Below are 18426 nucleotides of genomic sequence, written 5' to 3'. Positions count from 1 at the left end.
AGACTGAGATCTGTCTATAGAATTACAAACATACACGTACACGCTGTGCATGCACGCACACACACACACAGACACACACACACACTGTTTTGAAGTATTAGTGATATGCTCAATATTAAATTCTTATACTATAATAACTGCCACAAATAGATTAAAAAAAGGAAAGATGGTGTATTCCATGTCACTACACAGGAGTTATTCTCATTGTTTTTCCAGTATCCAAGGTAGTATTTTGATCCAAGAATGGAAACAGGTTGAGAATGTGAAATTACTAACTCCTTATATACCTGCTATCTAAATCCTTCTACCCAAATAAAATTACACTGGGCATATCCCTGTGAGCTAAGATATTATTAGTCTTGGCTGCTCTGCATTTGGTTTATTCCTCTGTAGTTAGTTCCCCTATAGAATGGGGATAATAATACCACTTTATAGGGTTGTTCTAAGGATTATGTGAGCCAGTCCAGTGAGCCAGTTGCTCAGAACAGTGCCTACACATAGCATATGCTCAGTTAATGTTAGCTGTTGTTATTAATAGACTGATCAAGCTCTCAAGTAATTTTGGTTATATTGTTTAGTTCATCTGCTTCTAAAGGCAAGATGCCCACAGAATATTTCACTGGCCACTGGTTCCAGTTACACTGCCCACACTGTATCTATCCACCTGGAAACCTGCATTTCTCAGTGTGGTATAAGCTATCTTCTCCTAGAAACCTATTTGGGCTCTGAAACTCCTCTGTCATGAGAAACTCTCTTGGTTCTATTTAGAATTGATTTCATAAGAGTGCTGTGCTCAGATTAAGCAATATGAAAAATCACCTTTTGAAAAGGATCCTAATAATCACATTTGAGGGTATTGAAAGCTCATCATTCTTATGTGCTTAACAGATCCTGATACAGCTCCAGTGATCCATGGGGTGGATGTTATAAACAGCACATTAGTTAAAGTTACCTGGTCAACAATTCCAAAGGACAGAGTACATGGACATCTGAAAGGATATCAGGTTTTTATCATAGATTTTCTTGTTGCTGAATTAATATGTTAAATACAAATAAGAACTGATCTTAGAAGAAGCTAGAAGAGAATCTGCCACCATGGTTGGTGTGTTAAAGGGTTCCTATTTCCATTGCAGGTAAATTGGTGGAAAACAAAAAGTCTGTTGGATGGAAGAGCACATCCCAAAGAAGTAAACACTCTGAGATTTTCAGGACAAAGAAACTATGGAATGGTTCCTTCTCTAGATGCCTTTAGTGAATTTCACTTAACAGTCTTAGCCTATAATTCCAAAGGAGCTGGTCCAGAGAGTGAGCCTTATATATTTCAAACACCAGAAGGAGGTAAGAATAACAGTGAAGAATAATGCCAACAATGGGAATTATCCAATGGCCAAATTAAACATTTACCTCCTTATTAGTAGTTAATAAATATGTACTTCATATGAGTTAGCTTCTCAATTTCTTTGGAAAACTGGAATCTAATGGAGCTTTTTTTTTTTTAAAGAAATTTACCAATTATCTTCTTGGTCTTATGTTTTCTAGTACCTGAACAACCAGCTTTTCTCAAGGTCATCAAAGTTGATAAAGACACTGCCACTTTAACCTGGGGACTACCTAAGAAATTGAATGGAAACTTAACTGGCTATCTATTACAGTATCAGATAAGTAAGTAGATATCTGAATTGTATCCACCTATTTTTTAAAAAGATTTATTTATTTATTTATTTATTTATTTATTTATTTATTTATTTATTTACTTATTTGAGAGAGAGAACATTGAGCAGGAGGGGCAGAGGGAGGGAGAGAGAATCCCAAGTAGACTCCATGCAGAGTGCAGAGCCCCATACAGGGCTGGATCCCATGACCCATGAGATTATGACCTGAGCTGAAACCAAGAGTCGGATGCTTAACCAGCTGAGCCACCCAGGTGCCCCTGGATTCACCTGTTAATACTTCATTTTTGGTTGAGTATTTGTTTTGCTCTGCTGAGATTCTAATGATCACGGTTTGTAAGCTGGCATACTTCCTTACAACAAAGGGGTCTGTAAATCGGCTTGCAGACCAAATCCAGCCTGTGGCCTGTTTTCATAAATAGGCCATACATGTCATTTACATTTGTCTGTAGCTGCCTTCTCACTACAGTGGCCCAAGCTGAGTAGCTGAGACAGAGATGGTGTGGCTCACCAAGGCTGAAATATTCAGTCTAGTTCTTTTCAGGAAGGCTTGGCAATCCCTGTTTTAGAAGAAGAGTCAGTAGGTACCAGAAGACGTATATTTAATACTTACATATGAGTCGCCTTGAGAATTAAGAAACATGCCAAAGAAAAGAGTAAGTAAATGATGTCACGGAAATTCAAAGCTCACATAATTTCCACACTGCACTGCCTCTTTGTGTCTGACACGTGCTCTGGTCTCAACCCTAAATGTACTGTTTGTGGAATCCTCTGTGAGTAGCCCGCTGGTGTAGGCAGGTTGTGTTAAGAACATTAAAGAGTTATCTTTGGACCACTACTCAGAATAGACTCTGCTCTTGTGCGGCTGTGCCATTTGGGTGAAAACAGCATGTTTAGAGGAAATCAAGTCATTTTTAATCATGGTGCCTTCCATGTCCAACAGTTCTTCACATCTAAGCATCATCTCACAATGGAAATTAGGGAACTGAAATCACAGAGAGTTTTAGACTTTGAGGACATGAATTCCAAACACAGAATCAAAAATAAGGGACAACAGAACGTGAATTGTTAAGGCTGTGAAATCTGAGGCACTGTTGTTCCTGTTTATTTCTTTAGTAAATGACACCTATGAACTTGGAGAACTGAATGATATCAACATTACAACTCCATTGAAGCCCAGCTGGCGTCTCTCAAACCTCAATGCAACTACCAAGTACAAATTCTACTTGAGGGCTTGTACTTCAAAGGGCTGCGGAAAACCAGTCACAGAGGAAAGCTCCACGTTAGGAGAAGGGGGTAAGTGCAGGAGGCTTCTGTATGCTGTTTTTTAAACTGCTCTGAAGGGAGTGTACCAAGCTAGTCATTGTAAATTAGAAATGATTGTGATCTCAATCTGTCTGACCTTTTGTTTTTCACTGATATAGATACAGAATTTATTTCTCTTGTTTGTAAAGTTCACATTGACTCAATTTATGGATTTCTACACAACAGCAGTGAAACTATAGCCTCGGTGTATGTAAGGTCAGGAACTATAATTTTACTTAATTAAAATAGGAGTACATAAGGTCATGAAGTTATTCATAAGGTTACTAGAGGGATATTTTTCTTTTGGAAGTGTTTACATACAGAAAGATATTTGCCTCTTGCCCTGGTGGACGTTTTGTAACAATGATCTAATACATTCCTCTTCCATGTCTTGGCTTATATATATATATACATATATATATATATATATATTTATGTAGCAGTTTTATTTTACTGTCTACCGGTTGATGCCAAATACTGGCTTGGAAATGGCCCATCAACCTCTGATTTAATTTGTAGAATTCTCCAAATTCAATTGCACTTTTCGGTTTGGTTTTGTTTTTTTCCAACCCAGACCCGTTTCCCTTCCCAAATTATTTCGACAATTATGATTTTAGCAATGTTCTTGCTGAACTTAAAAGGAGAAAAATTAAGAAGGCAGAGCATAAAAAGGAAATGAATCAGAGGAACTGCTGCACATACTCCTAAGTTAAAAAAGAGGGCTTTGTGTTGGATTCAAGTGGATCAGACCTAGAAGGATATTTGATGGAGGGAACAAGGAAAAGGAGATGGCAGGAAGGCAGATAGAATCATTTGCTTATCGTGTACTATGTGTCAGACGCTGCCCTGGATGGGTTTCTAAATTTTAGATTAGAAAAAAAAAAGATTGAGTCAATCAATGGAAAAAGAAAATAGTAATGAAAAAAACTAAGTTGTCACTTATAAAATATGTATATTATTATAAAATGTATTCAAGTGTATGTGAATCACTGTCAAAGCAGGGTTTGTGTGTGAATGGTTATGCTCTGACCTTTACTGTCTGTTTCTCCTTCTTATTGTCCCTACTGTGTCTACCTAATGAAGGACTTACGTTTTCCTTAGATACCCGAAGTATTCAAAACTCCCCTTTATGGGAAAAGTATGTATACTCAAAGAGTTTCTTCCAAGAAACCCGCACATTGTTCCCAAGGACAAATGAGACACCAAGTGAAATGAAGAACTCATTTACCTACTCAAAAGAGAGATTTAAAGATGATGATTGAAAACGTTTTAGTAACTAAAAGGATCTTATTTCTCAAGAGTTCAAAGTGGCATCAGGTGTTCAATACAGAGAAAAGAAGTCAGAAGAGTAGTAATCTAAATATGCGACTTCTGTATTTTTCAAAACAGGGTTTAAGGAATGGAGAGGGTTGCTATTTTGTTAGAACCAAAACCATAATATGCATGAGATATGCTAATCCCATTATTGCTAATTTGCAGCAGGTAAGAAAAAAAATTCATAAAATTCTCTTACAATAGTTATAGTTACCATATGCATATATGGAAGTATTTAGAAAATCTCAGTTTGGTCGCCTTCATGTTGGAAAAACTGTTTTTATCAGATGGAAAATGCTGTTTGTGTTGTTTTATAAATGATGCTGCATCTCCATTGCAAATTAAAGATGCAGCTAATGTGCTTGAGTGTCTTACAGCCTAGTTCTTCACTGCCCTATGTCTCAGGAATTTGAAAATGTTCCTTACTAGTATGTTTGTGCTCTTTTTCAGAATTCTGCATTTTCAGCTACTGCCCCTTTGCCCGTTGACACTGCTTTCTCTTCTGTAGGCATATCTCGCCATATTTGCAGGAAAGAAACTATAATAATCTCTTTTGCCACTGGATTTCAGCATGATCTTTGGAAAAGGAAAAATACATATTTTCACTGAGGAGATAAATTTTGATATCACTAAACACTCTAAAAATAACTTTTGTGCAAATTGGAATCTGTTTCTGCGTATCTTTCTTCTTCTTGCTCTGCCTAGATAGCACATTTTAAGGTCATCTGACATTTATTCAGAAAATAGGATTTGATACACAGCATTTATTTTATTTTATTTTATTATTTTCTGGTTGTCACTCTGATTTTGAGGTGGCTCACATTCCATAGTCTAAGAGGGGGAAGATGATGGAGCTAATCAGAAATATTTGTGTCATTGCTGGTTTGAACAGAACACTTGCTTTGCACTGTTTTTCAAAAGCTTGCACTATTTAATGTTATACTAATATTTCTGTTTTCCAAAGTCAAAATTAATTGTGTTCTATTTCAGTGGTGCTCAATCTTAAAGGCTTTGTTCAACTAATATAATTGGCCTTATTTCTCCCATGGTGACATTTTTTAATGAAGCCCTTTTGTTATCAGTAACTATATCATCAATTTCTATTCTATGGTTAAAAGTTATAACCAGATTTTAATGTGTGGTATATACCCATTTGAAACAGGGTTTCATAACTTTTAATATTCTCAACATGGCATATATTATTTTCAGTGTAATTATTTACATTTATTATGTTGAATTGATTCTCAGCAAAACTATGGATCAAATACAAAAATATTTTACATGTTTTGTTGCAACATCAGAAGTTAAATGTATATTTAAATACACTCAACTCATTTTTATCTGCTACTATGAGATTCTACAGTTAATATATTGATATAGTCATCTTTCTTTTTTAAAAGTATTAATGTCTCATAATATTTAAAAAATCTCAGTGCATTTCATTTAAAGGTACTTATAAACCTGTACTTTATGTACCTATAAACCTGCTTATGTTTCTACAAATTTCAAGTATTTAATATATGACCTTGTTATGATACTATTCCATTAATATTTATAGAGAAGACCAAGACAAAAAAGTAATAGATATTTAAAATTATAATGTCATTTGCTTTCAAAAATAAGCCAGAATGGTCATGTTTAGTTTCCTGCTAGGTCTGTGAAAATTCAAATTGCACAAAATGACACTGTATAATTTTTTTGAAGTCTGTGTTTGGTTTTGAACCATTCATGTAATCAGGCAGATTTATAGTACCATTTCATCAACAAGTACGTCATCTTTAAAGGACATGAATTAAATTCATTTCATTTCCTCCATTTCAGTATATTAAGAAAGGAAATCTTGAAATGTTGGTTTTCTTGATCTCCCCAGTAATTCAAAAGCTATCTGAGAAAAAAAATGCTGCAAATGGCTCTCTTCTCAAATAACAGTGTTTTGTTTGTTTGTTTGTTTGTTTTCTTTTCATGTCCTGCTTTTCAATGATTACGATTTATATGATTTAACTGTGTACATTTCTTAGGTAAAAGTATCGGGAAGATACCAGAAGGAGTCAATCTTACTCAAAAGACTCACCCAGTAGAGGTATTTGAGCCGGGAGCTGAACATATAGTTCGCCTATTGACTAAGAATTGGGTTGATAACAATAGCATTTTTGAAGATGTAATTGAGACAAGAGGGAGAGGTGAGATGTGAGATTGTATTTGGGGCATTCTTAGACAATAAATCTGTCTTGTAGATTATTTAATTTTACATACTTCCTGTATTAAAGATAAAAATATGGAGTACATTAGTTAAGAGATAACAGTTTCAGTTTGTTATGGCATAGCATTTTTTTATTATTGTTATGTTCAGTTTAGCCAGCGTATAGTACATCATTAGTTTTTGATGTAGTGTTCAACGATTCATGAGTTGCATATAACACCCAGTGCTCATCATAGCATTTTAAAATTATCAAAATGAAAAATGTTCCACAAAGATCCAACATATTCCTTATTGTTTTTGCCAGAGTAGTTGACTAAAAAAAATATCGCCTGCCAATTAACACATGTTAATAACAAAACTAAACAGAAAACCAAAACAGAGTAAAACCCGCAGAAACTCCATGGCGATCTGCATATAACCAAGGCAGCTTATGCTTTTGCTTGCTTGCGCTGCTTCTGTGTTTCACTCAGTCTGCCTCCACTATCCCTTTTTGGTTTTCATCCTCAGAGTCAAATGCAACTTGAGAGGGCCCTTTCTAAATACAGAATGAACGATTTATCAGTATTCTTCCAATGAAATGTCCTTTAAATCACATTCCCTCTAGGGTCACTGAAAGGAAAAATAAAACGGATGCTATTTTGTTCGTTTAAAAATGATGTTTCATTTTCCCAAAGGGGGTATAATCCCAAAGACGGTCTCTAGCATTCAACGTGTGACTTCTCTTTGTACAACAGAATACGCCGGTTTATACGATGACATCTCCACTCAAGGCTGGTTTATTGGATTGATGTGTGCAATTGCTCTTCTCACACTAATACTGTTAACTGTTTGCTTTGTGAAGAGGAACAGAGGTGGAAAGTACTCAGGTAAAGCTGTTTCTTAATATAGTAATATACTTTCAGTTTATTAAATAGTATTTTCTAGGAGGCATTCTTCAGAGACATCTTTTATTTTTTAAATTACACATTTAAGTCAAATTTATGGTAGCACAATAGATATGCAATGTACTGAGAGGGAAAAAAAAAATCCTGTATTAACTAACCAAAGGATGTAAGGTCTAGAATATTATTTTCAGGTGGTTACTAGTGTCTAACGAGGCATATAATACTTCCAGCCTTCTATTTTCTGCCTGTAAAATATCAGAGATGTTAAACACTGATCACTAAACCACACACACATATTTTAAGAGGAAGGACCTATTTACAGCATGCCTTGTCATGTTATTTGTGACCCAGAGAATGTTTTCACTAGTACCTTCTAATAGTACTGTCTCCACTAGTCAGCTTTACTAGAGTTAATCATTGCTGGGAATGCATTTTTTATTATCATGACATATATCAGATACACTGCCTCCTGAATTAATGTACATAAAATGTAAATAAAAACCATCAGAGTTAATATAACAGTTGGCTTTAATTTAATTCAACTTCCAAATTTATCTTTTAGATATACATATTATGTTGTTGCTATTATTATTATTGTTATTGTTATTGCTTAGTGTTCAAGATGCTTTTATATAAGGGGAAAGATATAGATCCCACTGTTATTAGTTTGATGATGTTCAGATTAGTGAGAAGTTCTTTTATTGGCTTATTATTCATTTAACAAATATTTATTGGGAACCTATATGTATATTGAACAATCGAAGAAGAGCATAATTTTTAAATTTTTACAACATCTAATGCAATTTATGCATGGAAATTTATGCAATCATAGATCTCTTTTTTTTCCTATGAGGGCTGAATTATTATGAATTAGATTTTCAGTGATTAAACATCCTAGTTAATTGGAAAATTTAAAGACATATAGCATTCCTTTTTGAGGATCCCCAACAAATAGTCACTTGTGAAGTGTGACCCTCTCCAAATTCTAATGATGGTGACTAACATAACATAATAAAAAAAGAAAAAGAAAAGAAAAGAAAAGAAAAAGTCAGCATTTCACATTATAGGACAACTAAAAGAATCCCTTAGGTCTCTGCAAGTAATAGTAAAAGATGCCATGAAGAAGGATCATTACAGGGTTGCTGGGTTTGTCTCACAGAGTCAAAGAATGAATCTTACAGACACAAATGGGTGAAGTGAAGTGAAAGTTTATTAAGTGAAGGTGAGAGCAGAAAGGAAAGAAAAAAGCTCTCAAAGTGAGAGGGGTCCCGACAGGGTTGCCACTGAGGACTTTTAGGGGCAGGCTTTTATTGAGAACGGACTGGGAAGCCCGTGGCCTTGAGAGTCTTCTGCCATCTTGGTTTGTTCCCTTATCTCTTGTTCCGCTCTGTCTCAGCATCTCCACCTGCCAGGCATAGTTTCCAAGCCTGGTCAGGGGAGTCAGGGGCCTCCTATCTCTCCTGCCTAGACCTTAACCCTTTCCCTGCTCATGGGACAGGACCTGTGGGCAGAAATTGCTATACTGGGATTGTGAGCAGTGACTGATTGTATACTTTTTAATTTGTGGGGATGAGGGATAGCACAAATCTCCAAGGAATCTGGAAGCAAGGCTTTCAGGGCCTCGAGGGGCCAGCTGCTGCCAAGATAAGGTTCCTTTTAAACGTTAAGGCTCTAAAGCAGCCACGAGTGCCTTGAGGAAGGTCATGTTCTCCATGTTTCAGGTATCTATCAGTGGACTGTAAGCTCTAAGGAGACTTTAATGTAAGCTACATTTCTTTTGCCTTTGTTTCCCACATCAGGAATTTTTTTTTAATTTTATTTATTTTGAGAGAGAGAGCGAGTGAGCGAGAGAGTACAAGCAGGGGGAGGGGCAAAGGGAGAGAGAGAGGGAGAAGCAGACTCCCTGTTGAAGCAGGGAGCCCGATGTGGGGCTCGATCCCAGGACCCTGGGATCATGACCTGAGCTGAACGCAGATGCTTAACCGACTGACCAGCCAGGCGCCTCTCACATCAGGATTTTTGTTTGAGTTTTCCTAGTAAAGTTAAACAAGAACCCCCTTGCCCTGTGTCCCACTATTAGGAATAAATCAAATTTAAAATGTCACTATAGACCTGAATGTTCTGATTTTTGAGGCAATTATGAGTAAGAGAGAGAGGAGAACAACTAAATGGTTGACTTTTAATCACTTTAGCTTAGTGACATAGATCTGGTAGGAGCCTATGACATCATCAAAAAGTTTTGGATAGTAAAATGTGTATCTAGTAATTTGGTCTCCACTAAGAAACCATAACTAAGTTTGACTCTTCCAGTAAGACTTGTTGCCCACATAATACTGAATAGCCACATGAAGATCTGCAACATGCTGTAATTCTGATTACAAATCAGGAGAATCCAGGAGATCATTTTCCCTTTTTTGCATAAACAAGGAGGTAACTAATGGATTGTAGATACAACCACAAAGAAAAAAACTTGACTTACTAGTATCAAAAAATTGGAGCAATGCTGTTCTCATTGATTATCCATCTTTAACAACACAGTTAGTGTGTCTTTAAAAATTATTTGTGTTACTTTCCCCTCTTTGTTTTTTAGTGAAAGAAAAGGAAGATCTGCATCCAGATCCAGAAGTTCAGTCAGTAAAAGATGAAACCTTTGGTGAATACAGGTAGACAGTGTTCCATTTTAAAATGTATTAAAACATGTACTGATCAGGTTATAAGCTTAAAAATACAAAAACGAACAAGTATTTATTCTTAAAATAAAGGTTACACTACTATATTGTAATGCCTTTTTAAAGAATAGTTTGCAAAAACAGGACCTGCTTAAGAGAGAGCAGCCGACCTCTAGGTGCAGGGGTGTGTGTAGCCACACTCTAGGTAGACGTGTGTGCTGGGAGACTTTTCTTAAAGCTCTGTGTGCTATGCAAAAGGACACTATTTCACTATTTTTATTTAGAGTGAATATCTATTTGGAGTATTAAAACATCTTGAAGTCTTCAGCATGGCCCAAGTTGTATCCAATTTATATCCGTAAACATGTATTCTGTGCACCTACTGTCTAGATTTACAAAGGTGAATGAGTTACAGATCCTAGTCTGCAGAGGGAAAAAACCTATCCCTGCAAATCACTGTAATTAGGTAAAGAGAGTTAAGAGTGCAAAAAGGGGAGCAGCTCTGTCTGCCTTGAAGGGATGCTGATAATGGATCATCCAAAGAGATAAGATAGGCTGTAAAGAATGAAATGGATTGTGTTACTGTAAACTACTGGGTGGAGCATGACCAAACTTAAGGTGGAGAAGAATGTCATACCTGGGAGGAATTGCCTGGTATCTGGAGGAGTGGGGTAGCGCTTGAGGATGCATTCAACTTCCCATTCTCTTGTTGTTGCTCACCATCTTACCCCTTCCACCACCATCTCTGTTTCTTAGCCACTCCTGTTTGGGACATCCTTGTTTTCCGTCAGGTCCTCTGTATATTGCAGGCAAGAGAGCTTGCAACGCTCGGGCTTATACAGCCTTTAGCACACAGGAGGCCAAATTCATATCACAAAAGAGACCTGATTGACTCTAACTGGCCCATCCCTGGATCCATTACTATAATCAATGACATAGAGCATTATGATGAGCTGTTCTGGGTTAACCGATGTACACCTGAGCCTCATTATAGGCTCTACTTTGCTCTATACTAATTCTTATTTTTTCCACTTAATCAAAGCTCTTTATATTTTTATATTTCTTGATTAATCACTTCAAGTTCTTTCAGAATAAGGATCATTAGAGGAAGAAGAAGGAAGGAAAGAGGGGAGAGAAGGAGGGAGAGAAGGAAAAAGGAAGGGAAGAAGAGAGACTGAAAGAAAGAACTTTACAAATTTACAAATTGTGGCTCAAATTCCATGAAGCAAGAATCATTAGGGGCCTATGGCAACTGTTCAAAATATATTTGAAAGACAAATATTAATAGTTCAATTTTATAGGCAAGAAAACTATGATAATGCCTTGTTCAAAAACTCATTCCCTACACCCTGCTGCCTCTTTAAAAAGATGCCATCTCACACTAGTCAGAATGGCTACAATTAACAAGTCAGGAAACGACAGATGTTGGCGAGGATGTAGAGAAAGGGGAACCCTCCTACACTGTTGGTGGGAATGCAAGCTGGTGCAGCCACTCTGGAAAACAGTATGGAGGTTCCTCACAAAGTTGAAAATAGAGCTACTCTATGACCCAACAATTGCACTACTGGGTATTTACCCCAAAGATACAAATGTACTGATCCGAAGGGGCACCTGCACCCCAATGTTTATAGCAGCAATGTCCACAATAGCCAAACTATGGAAAGAGCCTAGATGTCCATCAACAGATGAATGGATAAAGAAGATGTTGTGTGTGTGTGTGTGTATATATATATATATATATATACACAATGGAATATTATGCAGCCATCAGAAAATGAAATCTTGCCATTTGCAACAATGTGGATGGAACTAGAGGGTATTATGCTAAGCGAAATAAGTCAATCAGAGAAAGACAAGTATCATGTGATCTCACAGATATGAGGAATTTGAGAAACAAGACAGAAGATCATAGGGGAAGAGAGGATAAAATGAAACAAGACGAAACTGGAGAGGGAGACAAACCATAAGAGACTCTTAATCTCAGGAAGCAAACTGAGGGTTGCTGGAGTGGAGGGGGGTGGGAGGGATGGGGTGGCTGGGTGATGGACATTGGGGAGGGTATGTGCTATGGTGGGCGCTGTGAATTGTGTAAGACTGATGAATCACAGACCTGTACCTCTGAAACAAATAATACATTATATTTTAATTTAAAAAAACTGGCGTTGCACACAAAAAGAAAGATAAAATCACCCCCTGCACTATTTCACCTGGCATCCCGTTAATATAATTATTTATTAATAATTTAATTAAATCTCTTTAATCCCTTAATGTTTCCCATCGTCTTTTCCCAAAACTGCATGTTCATCCAGAAAATGATCTAATCTCCAAGTTATCCCAGGAGACAGTTTTACTGGATGCTGTTCTCGCTCATGACATGAATTGTCATCCTTCCAGCTTCTGGTAATAGTTTCTTCACTACTTGTTGCCTGGTCCCTAAGCTAATGCCATATTTTTGTTTTTGTTTTGTGTTTCTGTACCTATAAGCATCCCATGTCAGGAGCCAATTACTCTACGAGTCAGGATAGCCTGGGTTATGCTGCTGTCAAAAACAACTCCAAAATCATTTTCTTTCTCAAGTTATGTATCCCACACAGATGGCTCCGTTCATCTTGAGCCCTGAGGAGCGCTAGCTGGGAGATGAGCATCCAGGAGCACCACAGCGGGAGAAATAGAACAGAGCAAATTGAGCATGGGCTCCAGAGTGACACATGCCCCTTTTGCTCACTTTTCTTGCACCAAAGCAAGTCACATGACAATGTATAACTCGGGAAAGACAGAGAAATGCCACCCTGCCCTGTTCCCAGGAGGCTGAGAGATGGGTCTATCTGATGAACAACATTGATTACCTAAAATTGCACAGTGCTAATCACATTCTAATTATATATATATATTTTTTGGCCAAATTCATCCTTGTTAAAATTTTATGAATCATTTAATTGGATGTACACATTTAGAGTTTGATAGTAGTTAGTACTTAAAAACAAATCTTTTAATTTTACTTTTTTTTTTATTCTTATGTTAATCCCCATACATTACATCATTAGTTTTAGATGAAGTGTTCCATGATTCATTGTTTGTGCACAACACCCAGTGCTCCATGCAGAATGTGCCCTCCTCAATACCCACCACCAGGCTAACCCATCCTCCCACCCCCCTCCCCTCTAGAGCCCTGTTTGTTTTTCAGAGTCCATCGTCTCTCATGGTTCGTCTACCCCTCCGATTTCCCCTGCTTCATTCTTCCCCTCCCGCTACCTTCTTCTTCTTCTTCTTCTTTTTTTTTCTTAACATATATTGCATTATTTGTTTCAGAGGTACAGATCTGAGATTCAACAGTCTTGCACAATTCACAGCGCTTACCAGAGCACATACCCTCCCCAGTGTCTATCACCCAGTCACCCCATCCCTCCCAGCCCACCCCCCACTCCAACAACCCTCAGTTTGATTCCTGCGATTAAGAATTCCTCATATCAGTGAGATCATATGATACATGTCTTTCTCTTTCTTAAAAACAAATCTTGATCCAGAAATTTAGATGACCATATCATTTTATAGACATTTTACTAACTCAAGAGTTATTTTTGTTGAAGAATAAAACCCAAACCATAAATTTAGGATACTTGCAGTATTTAGGTTCTAAAAATGCCAGCCATCTTTAAAAAATTTCAATAAACTTGAGTTTATAAACTATATCAAAGAAAGTTCTTTGGTTACCAGAAACAGAATTTGACTGATTACCCTAATCAAAAGAGAAATTTGGGGAAGGATTTAGGGGTATGTACAGAATCAAAGGTAAAGACAAAAGATCAAGACTTGATGACTGGGAGTTCCAAAAGTTCATGAACTCAGAGGGAATAACATTATCCTCTATGTAGGTCGGCAGACTGAATGTCTGCATGTCTCAAACCTCCCAATTTTAAAGGGAAGCAGAAGTATTGTGAATAATAGAAAACAGTTTCTCAATTACTCAGTGTGACGCAAATTGGTTATGACTTTTTAAGCATTTATTTGTGAAGGGGTCATTTAGGGTTTATGTGTCTGCAATGCTAATGTGAATGTCTTGAAAATTTTAAGACCTATTAGCACCACTGCATGAGTCTTGCTTTATGTGAATATCTCAGATTTTGTTGAACGATTCTTTGTTTTGTAGTGACAGTGATGAAAAACCTCTCAAAGGAAGCCTTCGATCCCTTACCAGGGATATGCAGGCCACAGAAAGTGCCGACAGCTTAGTCCAGTATGGAGAAGGCGACCACGGTCTGTTCAATGAAGATGGATCATTTATCGGTGCTTATGCTGGATCTAAGGAGAAAGGATCTGTTGAAAGCAATGGAAGTTCTACAGCAACATTTCCACTCCGAGCATAAATGTATCCCATGTAAACAACATCAGTGGTTCATACCAACCTTCCATATTTATCTGTTCAAGGGAGCAAGAACTTTCACGTAGGAATAGAAACGTATTGGCAAAAGATTTCATCCAGAATTTGAACATCTTGCAATTATGTTGAGAAAAATAGCGCTGCCTTGAAAAAATAAAATACCAAGCACTATAGGCCTATATTGTTTTGTTTTTCAGGTGCTGAAAATTCAGAACACAAAACATATCCTGTATTTAGATTCACCTCAACTGAACCCAAAGTATCAATTCAGTGTACTCCATTTTTGCCTGGATTTACTGTTCACTGTGTTTGCATAGTTGTTGCTACCTTGTGGGTTTTTCTCTGTGTGCACATTTGTATTCAGTCTCTGAGAACTGTCTTAGCGACTTTGCTTCACTACAGGTAAAAAGATGGTAAGCAAACTGGTTATTTAAAATGTAAAGAGGAATATGAATGTCTTATTAAAGCAGTTCATTGAATATATACAGTCTAAATCTATTATTTAAATTGTTAGTAGCAGGAGTCTTAGGTGAACAATCAACTCGTATTTATTGAGCGCCTGTTTGCCCACAGATGGTCATGTTAAAATAGAATGCTAACTTTTTCAGTTTCAACATGAATTTTTTTTATGTCTATCAGTTCTGACATCTAGAACCATCTTCTCTTTTTTCTTTTTTGGTTTTTTCCTTGGACTAAATTCAGCTGCAAAGAAGTGGTGGTCAGAAGGTTATCTTATGAAAGAACAGGCCAAGCTATCCATGATGCTAGAGCCTAATAGCTAAACCTAGTTAATATCTCCATTTCTAAATTGACTGCTTTTACCCTTTTTCTGTGTTTATATAATGGTATGCTCGCATATACTTCATGAATGCATTGTACATATTATGTTAATATTTACACAATTTAAAATATGGATGTGTTTTATTTTGAAGTGAGAAAAAGAACATTAACAGGCATGTCTGTACAGCTAGAGTATATAGTGAGATAACATGCCAATAGCATGAAGCTCCAAAACTGAAGACTTTGTATAGAGCATTTGGATTTTGTTCTTATATTGCTTTCGGCGACAGTCTCAAAATAAAATATCATATAAATATTGGAAATGTTTTCCTATTTTTCAAAATAAGTTTTTATTGTTGAGTACATTCTTACCCTGGCCCCCAAAAGGAAAAAGAACTGTTTACGGTAGAAATTTCCATACATATGTTTGCCTTTCACATTTTAAACATCTTCAGGGTGGGCTCTCTTTGCTCTTCTGTCAAAGTCAGTACAAATTCAGGGAATTAATTTCCTGGCGTGTGGGCTATTAGTCCTTCTAAAATTGTACATGAAAATGGTTTAAAAATATTATGAAGGACTGTGCATGAATGCCAGTAAAATTCAGTGTTCAACTTCTCACTTTATGGAAACATTTGTTAACCCTACCATGAAATTCTTAATTATGTTTAAGTGAAAGTGACTCACAGATTTTCCTTTATTTTTTGAACTGTAGCTGTGGCCATATATTGTTAAATCCTGACTTTGATTTATGCAGCCCACTGTATTTCTTGTGGACCAAGATTAGGGATGTTTTTATAATGGTCAATGCAGGAATCCACATGGAGTATCTAATTGTCATTTTAAACCTTGTGTGTCCTCCAAAATATATAGGCAGCAAAAGAATGATTTAAAACAATGTGTCATGGGCTCAGGATTTGACCAAACTCCCCGAAGAAAGGGTTTCCAAAGGGGAAGGTATCTTGGTCCTCATCCTATGTATGAGGATCCACACATCCAGCAGTGCACCTTGAGCTTCATCCCCATCTGATTTCTAAAGCACTTTTCTGGAGGAAGAATCATCATGTTTTGACTTATCTGGGAGGAATTCCTGGTACTCAGCTACTGATGAGGCCAAGGTTAGGACTTCTGAGTGTAGTTCTGCTGTTTTTCTAGTTCCTCTTCTTTGTCATCAACCAAAAAGGTTTTAAGAAAATCATGCAGGTTGGAAATAATCTCCAAAAAGCATTAGGGTGTAGATTTATTATAAATTTGATAATCTTTAAGTTAGAAGTTAATGCAAGTACTGAAGTGTTTCATTTTCCTAGACTTCAATGTTTCCCTTTAGCAGTCTGAGTAATAGGAATGTTCCTGCTCATATTTTCTCAATGACCAAAACTCACAGATAGGATAAATGACATTGCATTATCACTGCCTTTTGCTATTATTCTTCGTACCTTTTCTTAATATCATTTGGCTTCTACTGGGAATCTTCAGTGCAGAAGGAATTGGTTCGTAACTAACTTTCTCTGTTAACTGTCAATGTTATTTTAATGTAATAGATTGTATATAATCTCAAGGATTGTTGGTGGGAATGAGTTCCTAGAGAATTGTCCAAGGGTTGGGAAAATCCAAGTTCTCTTCCTGGTTCCAGCACTGATTTTGTACATAAACCTTAGGCACGTTGCTTGACCCCTTTGCTTCATACTGTCTCAACTATAAAGTGCTAATGATTATCTCAGTTACCTTATCTTTGTCACAGGGTGTTCTTTTTTATGAAGAAAAATTTGAAAACGATAAAAGCTAAGATGCCTTTTAACTTCATAAACAAACCTTTAATCTAACGATGTATCAAAAGCCACCCCACACATACCAACTCAACTTCTTTCCTGTGAGCACATAAATATATTTTTATAGAAAAACAAATCTGCAGGAAATAAAATCTACTGTTCAGCGAGCAGTATGATTTGCACATGCCATCAAAATTATTAATCAGAAAACAATTAAGCAGGGTCTTTGCTATACAAAAGTGTTTTTCACTGATTTTGCATGTGTATTTGTAGAAAATGTGAATTTGGTGGATTATTCTATTAGTATAAAGGCATCTGATATTTTAGATGTACCCATGTTTATAAAAGTGTAAAGCACAATGAAATTATGCTGGAAGTCTCAAATAATATTTTTTTCCTATTTTGTATTCATGGAAGAGATGAGATAAAGAGAGAACAATAATGAGAAATGTTGGTGTGTTTTTCTAAGCATTTAAAACATAATTGCCAATTGAAGCCCTAAATATGTTTACATGCCATTAAGATATGATTCTTGTAACAATTTTAAATTGATTATAAAGGGATTGGGTTTGTAATCTGTGGTAGTATATATCCTAGTGTTCCCATAGTGAAATAAGTAGGGTTGAGCCAAAGCTTACTTTGTTTTGTGTCTTAAATTGTTTGATTACATCATCAAAAGAGATAAAAGGTATGTAGAACTGGTTCACCCGATTACTTTTCTTTTTTTGGCTTAGATTAATACAATAGAACTTTATTAAAATGTGTTTGTATTGTAGGTGGTGTTTGTATTATGCTTATGAATATGTATGGTTTAAAAATATTTTCATTATACAAGAAATTCAACTTTCCAAATAAAAGTTCAACTTCATGTACTCTAAAAATGTTTGTGTTCTTTTCTATCCAGACAAGAAGAATCAGAATTTATAAATCAGCCTTACCTCCAGTTGCTGATCCTGGAATATCTATAAATTAAGCATCCTGGAATATCTATAAATTAAGCATAAATTAATAAAGTATAAATGACATATAAATAAAGTATTTTTATTTGAATCACTATACTTACAAATAGACCATTTAATAGCAACAGCTACAAAATGTAATTTGCCAATAAATTCAGTGCTTAATGATAAATGTAAAATTAAGATGAATGTGTATTCATTTGATTGTTTTTAGAACAATGTAGAAATGTCAATTTTCAAGAAAATGTCCAATATACTATAGTTTCAAATAAGGCCAGCGAGTAATTGGGACACCCAATCTATTAAAAATTGTGATTTTTGCAAAGTGTTTTATGTGTATTAAGCACTTTACATACATTATCACATTTACCTCTGAAACTCAATCTTCTGTTTGTAGAATTAAGGCACAACATGGTTAAATAATGGGGTGAGTGTAACCAGCATGGGCTAGAGCTGGAAATTAAACCCAGTGCTGTCTGGCTCTAAAACTCAGACTCAGAA

The 18426-nt window shown here is 36.1% G+C and overlaps 1 protein-coding gene across 2 annotated transcripts in view; it reads left to right on the top strand.

Annotated features, from left to right (window-relative positions):
- CHL1 (cell adhesion molecule L1 like) overlaps positions 1-17847 on the top strand; it is a 214173-nt gene extending 196326 nt beyond the window's left edge. The window contains exons 20-27 of one of the 2 annotated variants that reach the window (XM_064593579.1): positions 889-1004; positions 1134-1338; positions 1540-1662; positions 2787-2966; positions 6308-6469; positions 7224-7355; positions 9964-10036; positions 14190-17847. In XM_064593579.1, the coding sequence (XP_064449649.1) occupies positions 889-1004; positions 1134-1338; positions 1540-1662; positions 2787-2966; positions 6308-6469; positions 7224-7355; positions 9964-10036; positions 14190-14406 (1208 nt within the window). In that variant the 3' untranslated portion in view covers positions 14407-17847. The remainder of the gene's footprint in view (positions 1-888; positions 1005-1133; positions 1339-1539; positions 1663-2786; positions 2967-6307; positions 6470-7223; positions 7356-9963; positions 10037-14189) is intronic. The other variant, XM_064593581.1, reaches the window with a different exon arrangement.
- Positions 17848-18426: the final 579 nt, after the last annotated feature.

This window comes from Mirounga angustirostris, unplaced genomic scaffold (assembly GCF_029215605.1).
Source record: "Mirounga angustirostris isolate CCGP_5_RB_7025 unplaced genomic scaffold, mMirAng1.0.hap1 SCAF_1, whole genome shotgun sequence".
In the NCBI taxonomy this organism is placed as follows: Eukaryota; Metazoa; Chordata; class Mammalia; order Carnivora; family Phocidae; genus Mirounga; species Mirounga angustirostris.
This window is presented reverse-complemented; position numbering and strand designations above follow the sequence as displayed.